Source organism: Cardiocondyla obscurior, linkage group LG04 (assembly GCF_019399895.1).
Source record: "Cardiocondyla obscurior isolate alpha-2009 linkage group LG04, Cobs3.1, whole genome shotgun sequence".
NCBI lineage: Eukaryota > Metazoa > Arthropoda > Insecta > Hymenoptera > Formicidae > Cardiocondyla > Cardiocondyla obscurior.
Genome location: NC_091867.1, coordinates 4614477 through 4625804, shown reverse-complemented (window position 1 = coordinate 4625804; position 11328 = coordinate 4614477). Strand labels below are relative to the sequence as shown.

Genomic DNA, 11328 nt, shown 5'->3' with positions numbered 1-11328 from the left:
AAAAAAAGATCGTCTGCAACATCAAATGTACTTTTCATTTATTTGACTACTTATCTTTACAGATTATTCTACCTTATGCTAAGATACAACTTTCCCATTATATTACCTCTAATCGAACATTACAATACTTCTAAGTATAAAATAAGCGATAGAGCTTATATATACTGGTATGTAGCAACGACTTAAGTACTTTTCTACCTAGTACTCCTTAAAAGTGGCGGGAATTAATTCTGCACCGCATATCTCCTGTCGACGACGAGGTGCCCGCGATTACGGTTTGGCTTCGTCGGAATTCGATACGAGACAAGTGTCGAAACCCTGTCGACGGTGCTCACGATCGTCCTGCGTCCACCGGTCGAGCGTCGAATCGTCACGGACACGCTTTCACGTTGCCGGCAAAATAATTAGGCCACTAACTTCTGGTCGTGAAACACAATCGTTTTGTCAACTCTCTTTCGCGCGCGCGTCTCTTCAATTCGTGAAACGACAAAGGATATTCGGTAACGACGTCCGGGGTCGGTGGGAGGCTCGGCCTCGACGAGATGTAATGAGTGAACGCTGATCCGTAAATTGGGAGAGTTCGGCCGTGATCCGTGCACGAAGTCAGATTGGGTCGCGTCAGATCGAGGTAAGAAAAAAAAGAAAAAAAAAAGAAAAAAAAACGTGTCGGTGCTTATAAAACATTAGTGTAAACGATGCTCGACGAAGCCCCTCGTGAGTCCACGCGATCAAGGCTGCTCTATCTTTACGGCTACGTGGTATATTGACTTTCGTACGTGATGTAAAAAAATTGATGCACGTCGACAAAAGCTTCCGACTGGCCACGGATCTCTCGCAAGGATCGAGATGTCGATTCACATTCCGTTGAGCTTTTCTGCTACTACATTGACTATCCCGCGTCGTTTAAATTTGCGTAACTCTGACAGACTTGAAACCAAACCTTTAAGTAGATAAATGTGAGCCTAATAAATAACCGCTTGAGTGGTATACCCACGTTATTTGAAGCGCTTATGTCGCTCCGCACGTGGTCGCGCTTGTAAATATTACAGACGCATCGGTTAGTCTATAGATGTAAGTACTTTTCTACGGGCAGCTCGCGGTGTGAATAAACCCGGATAAAACTTTACACAGGTCTCGTTACATTCCACCTCGTAATCGTAATGTCGATAAGTAAAATTATTACTTAACACGCAAACATTAAGGACCTTATCCGACGAATATACAAATCTATGCTCCTATATAAGTAGCCGTCGATATTAAGTACGTTAATGTAGCCACAATTGTATAATAATAAGAATATTAATAATAATGACGACAATAAATCGTAATCGTAATAATAATATAGGCAAACTCTTGTAGCGTTGTACTTAGCGTTATTTAAAATAGTAGCAATATTTTTTTTTTTTATATATGTACTGAATGTTCAAGTACGGACAGAAATCGATCTGAGTTAACTTCCTTTATGTATATTAGCAATATGGAGGGAATTCACTAACAATTTGCTTAAAGAGTGCAGCACATTCTCACACATCTATAAACAAATATAAAAACTCTTCTTTTATGCGACCTTTTGTCACGCCGATGCATTCTCATCCATTACGCTGCCTTCGCACTTATTGAATAATTGCGAAAATGCGTGCTGAATACACATGTCGAGTACTCGCTACCGCGCGTCGTCAGAAATCATCCTTATTATCTCGCAATTTGACTACATTTTGTTTTTAATTTGACTATTTATGAACAAGAAGCGACTTGCCAATTTTATAATCCCCCTTCACCTCTAAGTAGATAAACGAACGCAATTATAAATCGGCTAAGAGCAGGAAATGCGGATGGAATGTCGTGTGCTTCTCTTTTTTTTCTCTCTCTCCTCATTCTCTCCTTCCCTTTCGTGTTTCTCACTGTAGCGAAAATAAAGTGCATCGATAGTGCGCCTATACATCGAGTACACACGTAAACATTTATAAACGCGTGACAAAAATTCGTTTCCATACGTAAGAAAATTTAGCGGTATTGTTGAAAGCACCCAGACATAACCTTCAATCTGCAGCATCTTACCCGTGTTATCCCTCCCTTTATCGTCCTTTTTCTCTCAACCACACTTTCATTCTTTCGCGCGAACGAAACGACACGAACGATCATGCAGAAGCACGCCCATAACGAGTGGCAATATATCATTATTAACACGTTGCACACGTAACATTCTCCTATACATTTAAAAATTGTACGATTACCGACGATCAATTGCGAAGTTTTCCTTCTAATCGTCTGGCACACAGCAAGAATCGATATTACAACCGTAACGCTACCGTGACCTCGCAAGCCCGAAATGATGATCGCTAGAACGATGGCATTACGCCTTTACTTTATACAACTACACGTAAACAGTACGGCATATATTTTTTTTAATGTACCGGTACCTAAATGCTGAGGATCGTAGGTAATTCACGACAGCGATTCGACGGTAATTTTTGACTAGAACACGTATTGAGATGCGGGGAAATCCATTCCTTGCCGTCGTATTCACCATTGAATAAAATATTAAAAAATTGAAATTACTTGATAATGACGTATTTTAATAAACAAAATAAATAATAATTTATCTAAATGAGCAATATCCATTACGGAATCACATTTTTCTTTTGGAATCACTGTGATGGTTAACAGAAAAAATTTCGGAAATAAATTATATTTATATTCTTTCGCTTTTTTCCCCGATAATTAATATTCTATACTTTTCGTCCCCGCACTCTTCTCTCATTTTTTCGTACATGGAAATTTTGCGACAACTGTCGTGGCAACCTCGGAAATACATCTATCATCGTCGGCTATAAAGCAACGACAACAAAACGGTTTCCTCATTCCTCTTTCTCATAGATTAAGTAACTACTTGTTACATGTGTGATTAAAATCAAGTTGACGACAATACACTACGTCCAGAATACGTACAAACAACTGAAGGCTATACTTATGCGGTGTCCTGTGATTACAACTAGTTCGTGAAATACACAAGGCTCAGAATGACAATGCTCTGTAGTGACCCTACTAGACTATCACATGTTTCTACGGTGACGTACGAAAAAAAATCAAGCTAGTAAATCTATCGCTTATACGTGATCAAGCATCTTCTTCCCCATCGTTGTTGGATGTTAAGGTGTAAGTTTGCTTTGTTTTTCTCTTCATTCACTCACATTTCACATTCTCTCCCTTTCTCTCTTTCTTTCTCATCTATTCTATTTTATCGTCATTCGAGCCATCCTAAAGATCACCCACGACGCATTCACACACAAACGCGATCCTCGATAAGTCGCGGAATGTTAAGAATGAATTCGGGATGTTATTTTAGCCTAAATAACTTGCTTTGCTGATTAATATACGTCGCGTGCGAAAATACTAAGAAATATCCTCGCAAAAGTTAAGCTGGACGGCTTTGATAAAAATTAGGATCTCTTTCGAAGGACGCGAACATTAGGGTGTAGAAAGTGTTGCGGCGGCGGCGGCGGGGGTGGGTGATTGATATCGCGCCCGACGGAATAATTTCGCGACATTTATTCGCGAGACATCAACCGACGTCGTGAATATCAGTGATACACAGTGTGTTCGCGTGCGTGTTATCCGAACTGAACGTACAAGGTGCTTAGCCAAAAAGTTCGACGTGAGCGACATTAATACGTCTGAGAAGAATATAATGCAAACCTCTCGCGATAATATACGCCTCTCACCTCCTCGCCCTTTCTAATATATGGAGTAAAGCGCGCGTGTATGCACGTGTGTATGTATATATGTATAACGTGAAGAATTACATTATCCGTATTTACAATTGGACATTTAACGCTATAGTGTCGTGGGCCAAATCCACGTGCAGTTTCAGGCATAAAAATAACGTATGTTCAGCTCCGCCCGTCTCGTTGACGCGGTTTCTTTCTTCGCGTCGTCATCTCTTCTCCGATTTATCAATGTACCTCGTTCTCTGCGCCGCGTGAGAAGAAATCGCGCGAACACTTGCAAACGTAAGTAAGATCCGAGTTTTCGTTAATTGACTAGCGTTTCGAGCGGTACGTGTGTAGTTCTCGCGTTTTTTTTTCTTAGTTTGCGATGTGGTATAATTTCCACTCAGCAATCACGTGGGATAAACGGCCGGATTTCTGATTGCACCTCGTCTTCTGTATCACGTTCCGCTCGACCTCCTCCTCACGGAAGCACTGCACGCAGCCATGAAAGCGAGCTTATTGCTGAATGTTAAGATTCGCAGTGCACCACGTTCGTTTCATTGCCGCTTATTACATTTAATCCGAAACGACTGATTGAATATATATATGTATACTTTGCGTATCATTAATTGCGGCGAATCTAAGAATAATCTGACGAGAAGCTGGCCCGCAAATGTCGTGCAAATAATATGCAATCTCCCGTACATTTGTAACTCGTAAACGATCCACAGGACACGGAAAATCGAACAAACGAAACGTCATATGTTCGAGAAATATATATGTCGTACTACTTGGAAAGAAGTTAAGCGCAAGCTTGTTTTATGGAGTGCGCTTTTTTTGTGTGTCTTCTTAAGCGAAGAGGAAGTCGTAATTTCAGTAACGCTGCTGGAACTCGTGATGCCATCTGTTAAAATCGATGTGGAATATCACAATGGACCCATTTGCCAGACCAGCTAGAAGAAACCTGTGAAATAGAAAATATATACATAATTCTCATGTTATAGAACAATAAAAGTTTAAAACGCATCCTAAAATATTATACAAATGTTATGTTATTAGATTAATAACTAAAAAAAAATATATATTGTTTTTTAAAAATATATATATCAATTTTACTCACTTTTGATCATGAGCAAGAGCGAGAGAACGCACACTGCTTTCGCATGCAGGAAATGCATAAAGTAGAGCAAGATTAAAGGTCCGCCAAACTTCTACGATACCCTTATCACCTCCAGTCATCAAATATTCACCGTCTCTGCTCAGTAATAAGCACTAAAAACAAAAAACAATGATATAAATATGATTATGTATAAATCCTCATAAAAATAAATTATAAAAATTACTTGTAAATTATCATTGTGAGACTCGTGACGTAGACGTTTTCCGTTTATAGTAAAAGCCGCTATGTGTCCACGTTCGTAATTTACCACGATGACACCTTCACGTGACATAGCAATATTCTCAGGGGATGAAAATCCGTTTGGTGCTTCGAGAGATCTCAAAAGATCACCGAAAGTGGTATGAACGAGTACTGGGCCATCTGTAATATTAAAAACCAAATTAATTATTTTAAAAAGTGCAGTAAAATTAATATTAGTATATTTAATAGTTATAAAATAATTACAGAAAATAGAAAAATGTATAATTATATTTTAACAATTTTTTTTTAATTTGTAATACGTACAATGCGATCCTGATACAACCAAACCCAACTCGGCGGATATTACAACGGCCGTCACAGGCTGTTCGTGACCTGTAAGGGTAGCACGTGGCGCTGGTGCTTCACCCTCACCTACAATGGTTTGTGTTCTTGCGTTCCAATGCCAGAGGAGAACAGTGCAGTCAGCACTTCCGGACGCAATATAGCAATCAGAAGTAATGTTACACTCGCTGCGCGATAAGCAAGTGACAACTCCGTAATGACCGAAAACTATCTGAACGATTTTTGCTACAAATAATTTTTTTTCTTAGTAAAGCTTTATTATGTAAAAAAAAGTATAAATTAACAATTGTTTATACATTTGGCGATTATCAAATATTAACTTACCTGTTTCGGTGGAAAAGACGCGGAAACTATTGTCCCAAAATCCGCAGGCTACTAAAAATCGGCTATCTACAGTGGTAACAAAGCAATTGCTACGAATCTTGAGCTTCTGGCTAAAATTATCGCCTAAATGTCGACGTTGTAACGTTGGATTCGAGCTATTTGCCGCTTGAGCTAAAAATACGACGGTATATTGTTAGTGTGCACATATTGTCTTAAAAAATGTTACTTTACATTACTTACATACGTGTACATGTATACTTACATAGAACAGGATCCATGGACAATGGCTGATTGGCAGCCTGCGCCTGAGGTGTATCTGCATAACTCGGAGATTGCACGGAGGCTGCAAAAGGTTTAAATTGTGATAACTACTAAATAATGGGGATAAACTTGAATGCTAGTGCGTGTAGAAAATTACCTGCGTAGTTGGTATTCCACCGATTAACAGCAAACTGTTGTCCGGTAGTTACCGTCACAACCGATGGCAGTGGTAGTTGCGGATAAGTGTTAGCCGAGATGTGACAGATCGGAGAATTAGACGGAAACTTGATAGTCATGCACACATCATCCGGAATGCTCGAAAACATCATGGGTGACTAAAAAAAAAATGTATATTATATATTTATATATCTACATATATATTAATGTTTTTTCAAACTATATATAAAACTACTTTTCAATAAATAAGTTAAGATAATCTCACCAAGTGCATCGCTGAGCTTCTTGGAGGATGTGGCTCCATCAAAAGTTGCGATGGTGTTTGCCCGAAATTTTTTATTTGATTCTCTATTGCTTCTCTTATCATGGAATCGGAGATCGTGTCTAATTCAACGCTACCTTCGTACGTTAAGTAGTAAAAAACGTTGGTTGCACGCACGGCTTCCGGACCTGCAAAAGACAAAGAAATTAGCGTTTTACACAAAGATCTCCAACGCGTTACCGCTACAATTTTTGCGATCCTGTTTTGTGCGTTTTGTCGCCACACCACGCGATTTATTTCTCCGGAAACGATTCCGAAAGAGCTCTCGACGATTGCTTGTGCTCGGTATTTCCGGCTGGCTTCATTTTCGTGCTACCGGCTGCTACGTAAACGTGTTGCATATTACGGGTGGGACTCATTGTCGCGCTCGGCACACGTGCCTAATTGGTCGGGACAGGGACCGAAAGAGAGAGCGAGGAAGCTAACTAAAAACTAATTCCTTCCATACGTTGTCGTGTGCCAGTCGCCTTTCCTTGTTGCCGCGTGCGATGCCGAAGCAGCATCTTCGGGGAAGTGCCGGATATAGAGGCGCCATCGGCAATTAACATCGGTGGAAATCTAATTTGACTCGACTGTGCTTCTGTCCTAACACCCAAAGCGCAATCTCGGTGCTTGCGAGCGGCGCCTGCCATTGTGCTAACATTTATTAATTTAATTCACGTGTTATTATCACGTATCCGAATCTAATGCCACGAATGACCTTACTATTGATGAAAAAATATCTCAAAACTATATCTTATAGTAAATGGTATTATATAAAAATTAGTTTTAAAATTTATCTTACCTTTCTGCTTATAACCGAAGATCAGATCGATCCATTGATGTAATTGACAAGACACAAATTCGGATTCGAGAGCCTGGAAAAGTATAGTTTAATAAAAAATGTGTTGCAAAATATGTGTGCATAAATATTAGTCTTTTTTTTAACTCAAAGCTCATAATATTAAGATTTATTAATATTATCTTTAAAAATTAAATTCTGTACCATTCGATTTATACGTATAAACTCTTCAGGAGACGAAGCCCAAGGTGGTAATTCGACATCGCCAACCGAGCTACCGTCTTCCTGCCTGCCCAGGCGATAGCGATTGCTATTTACCAACATTTCCGGCAGAAAGAAGAATTCCGGAATTAGCTCCTGTTAATGAGAAAGTGAAATTTATAACTTTGTTGATCTGCCGTGTATCAAGCGACGTGTACGATCGAGAATTTATGCGACGATGATAACAATACTTACTCACCGAGGCGTAAAAATGTAAATTTTACGAATATCTTAATTAAATTCAACGTACCTTTACGTCGGACGTATCGCGTTGGCAATTCTTCCACGAGAGCGCGATAGATGAAAATAGTCTATTGGGATGATCAAATTTGCCGCCTTGTAACGCCAGGAACATAGTTGTCATCGGCTCCTGCAAGAATAATTTATTTGTAGAACCATTTTGGCGACTAGTTGAGCCCTTCTCGCAACGGGAGCGCATAAATCCCGCAGAATGTCAATATGGATGAGACGTAGAAACGAACGTGAGTTGGAGCGAAGAAAATGCAGCGTGACTCTAAACCGCCACTTAAAGACACTTTGCAGGCGGTCCTTTGTGTGCGCGGTTTCTTGAGAAGCCCTTCTCGTTTCTCGGTCAGTCATCCGTTTCGTTGACAGGCGAACGAATGCAAAGCGAGAGGCCACACACGTAACCGATGCACTCTCATGTTGCGGCACGGATACGACGATTGTACATAAGGTATAAACTCGATTTTTATATTTCACGAAGAACACACTCTTCGCTAGATACCAGACCTAAAACTATTTCTTTATGGATAAATTTCAAAAACAATGCTATAAACGAATCGTTAACGAGTCTTTGGACGAAGCAGCGGGATAGCATGCGGTTATAGGCCTATAAATTGTTTATGATGCGATATTTTATCGTTTACCGCATGGCGAATGAACAATTAGGTGTGTTATATCGTTGTCTTAAATTTAAATGTAATACGAATACTTTAAATTTAATTTATGTAAATATTATTTAAAGCCAGTTATATAAATTAGCAATTATTACCGTGATCGATTAATTTCAAATTAAGTAGATACATGTGTTTAATGAACCAGAAAAAGTGGCATATAATAAAATTAATTTTTTTAAAATATAAATTGCCTATATAATTTACTGTAGCTCGGAAATAAGAAAGAGAAATAAAGACGTTTTCCAGGTAAAGGTTCTGGATTTCAAGGGAACGAGGAAATGCAGCAGAAAACAAATGTGTATATTTAACGAGAAGGCGGGCGTCGTTGGCACGAGGGCGTTTCGACGCCCCCAAATTAGCGTGCACGCAGTACTAAAAGTGTCGTTTAAATTTATAGCGCAGACTGGACACGCTTCGTGAGTGAAAGGACCAAAAATTAGCGATTGGTAGCTAATTATACGGCTATTACATGAATAAATTCTTATTTCGTCCCGTTAGATTTGCGATGTCGAAAAAGACGAGAAAAGTAGACATGGATTTCATAATTTTATCGGGCGTATTATCTTCACAAAGTAATAAGAAACTCACCACGCGTATCATCCAATTTAAAACAAAGGCCGCTGTAGAATAATGCGTGCCGTAATGGAAAGGCGGTATAGTGTCGTGTTCCCAGCTCTGGAAGCGCTCTTCGAAGTACGCTCTTCTGTTTGGATTCAGGGCACCGATTGGCTAGGAAACATAGGAATATTTTAAACATAAAAAAAATCTTTTGCAACACCTTGATAATACGATATCATTGACTTGTGAGAAGAGAATGAGAGCAATAAAAATATTTCTCTCGTCGCTACTACGTAACTTTGCTGCCGTCTATACCTTGGATAAATCTCGATAGTTGCTCGGCAAACTGAGATCAAGTTCCTTGGTTTCGTAATTCGTTAACACCCAGGGAAATACGGGATACTGATTTAAGTCGTTGTACGTGCGGCCTGAAAAAAAAAGCAAATTTTCATTAGAATCAATAATATATATATATAATATATTTATTTCTCGATTAAATCACCATACTTCTTATCGATGACAAAACTGATGCAAGAATGCAGACATTGTTTTACGACCACATGTGTGTTTCTCCACCCTCCTACGCGCCCTAAATCATCGCTTGATATCCCAGACGAAAAAAAAACAAACAGGGAAGTGCCGCGGGATGGGCGGTATTTAAATTAAATTCCTTGTACGTACCGCCAAAAATAGACTGGAGGATCGTGCTACGGTTTTTAATGCGGATAATCGCCGGTTTATTTCTCTCCCTTGGCCTGACCCTGCGCCTCAGCCACGGTCACTCCTATCTATCTCGCACCCCCGCTGGCAGCTAGGGCGACGAAAGCGGCCACGAGACCGTGCCGAGCTCGTGATTCTATTTTTACGAAAAACGCGCCGTACGGCTCACTGGGGCGCGGTGCGCCGTTTAGTAAGCGCATAACTCAGAGCGTGACGGCTAATCGCTCCTGAAATTGTCACTCCCCGAGGTCTTACTCGCGCTCGCCTCCTCCTCCCCCTGAGCCCTTCCAGAATCCCATCTCGAAATGCATTAGTGACGGCAGCGCGGCTGCCCAAGGCTGAGTTCTAATCTCTTTCCCTGTCGCTAATTAAAGCACGTCAGCGACTTTGTCACTCGGCGCCCTCATGACGGATACACGTGTGTGTCATCGTCCTCCCTCGCTCCGTTACGTCGTTCTCTTTTGACGACCGTATTATTCGGCGATGAAAACACGCGCAATATGCCCGCCCGCGATAATCGCACGGTGAACGCGATTAAAGTTCAATTCGCCGGAATCATCGACTTATACTAAACCTGCAAGAAGCGCGGTGCCTTAAAAGTTATTTCATTAAAAACACCAATTCGATTAATATTCGAGCTAATTTGCCATCGCGATCGAAATGCATGCGAATTATAATTGTTCAAATATTTCTTATATTAGAAGCAGCCCGAAGGTACCGATACGAGACAATTTGTCATCGAGCTAGACGTCGCGAAGTGACGGGAGCCGCTAGCTCGAGACTGTCTCCGAGAAGCCGGCCGGATACTTAATCCCTTCGACGCAAAAAGACGTCGCACTGACAAAAGTTGTGCCACGTCGGCTGCCGCGGCGTAAGACCCACCGTCGCTACAATACGGCTGTAAATCGTGTGCGCCACGCGTAAATAATAGCGAAGCCGCGTTATGCATCAAAGTGATTATTAATGGTAGCGTCGGCGTGAGTGAGCGCTCGGAGAACGCGCCTCGACAGCGGAATGTCCGTGACACGAACGCGGCGCACACGTACTTGCCGTTCGCCAGTTTCTTCAGGATATCCGAGACTTCGCTCTCTTCGCCTCTTTCCCTTTCGAACTTTATTCACGCACCAGAAGAAGTACCGACCGATATTCAGAAAGGAAAGATCGCGATGATTCGCGGCGAACAGCGAAGGCAGATGAGAGCCAAAGAAACGCGCGCGAAACATACGTCCTGTCTCCCAAATCCGGTTTTTTTCTTTTTTCTTTATTTTTTTTTTATTTGAAACGATAATGTAATGTAGCATAATTCAACGTTAATTGAGAGAGTCGTAAAATTAGGACGTGGAGTTATTTATTTCAGTTAAAGTAAACGATGTTTACATTGCGTGCATCAGGATTATAGTCGTTTCCGTACGAACGGATCGGCCGGCCGGTCGCTTTATCGCGTTGTCGCTGCGTCCTCGGCAATAATTCACCGCCGTGCCAGGACCAGCCTAGATACCATCGAAAACGAAGGCGACGACCTGTTGGCAACTACCTGGGATGAAAGGTCCGTAGTTTGGCATACGTAAAAG

At 40.9% G+C, this 11328-nt stretch overlaps 1 protein-coding gene across 14 annotated transcripts in view; it reads right to left on the bottom strand.

Moving 5' to 3' along the window:
* Positions 1–14: 14 nt before the first annotated feature.
* Positions 15–11328, bottom strand: part of Rg (A kinase anchor protein rugose) — a 266288-nt gene continuing 254974 nt past the window's right edge. For all 14 annotated transcript variants that reach the window (XM_070656134.1, XM_070656139.1, XM_070656131.1 and 11 more), the window contains 13 exons: positions 9353–9465; positions 9068–9208; positions 7810–7929; positions 7503–7655; positions 7302–7374; positions 6461–6645; positions 6176–6353; positions 6020–6100; positions 5758–5928; positions 5395–5658; positions 5054–5250; positions 4831–4982; positions 15–4674 (listed from right to left, as the gene is read on the bottom strand). In XM_070656134.1, the coding sequence (XP_070512235.1) occupies positions 4584–4674; positions 4831–4982; positions 5054–5250; positions 5395–5658; positions 5758–5928; positions 6020–6100; positions 6176–6353; positions 6461–6645; positions 7302–7374; positions 7503–7655; positions 7810–7929; positions 9068–9208; positions 9353–9465 (1919 nt within the window). In that variant the 3' untranslated portion in view covers positions 15–4583. The remainder of the gene's footprint in view (positions 4675–4830; positions 4983–5053; positions 5251–5394; positions 5659–5757; positions 5929–6019; positions 6101–6175; positions 6354–6460; positions 6646–7301; positions 7375–7502; positions 7656–7809; positions 7930–9067; positions 9209–9352; positions 9466–11328) is intronic.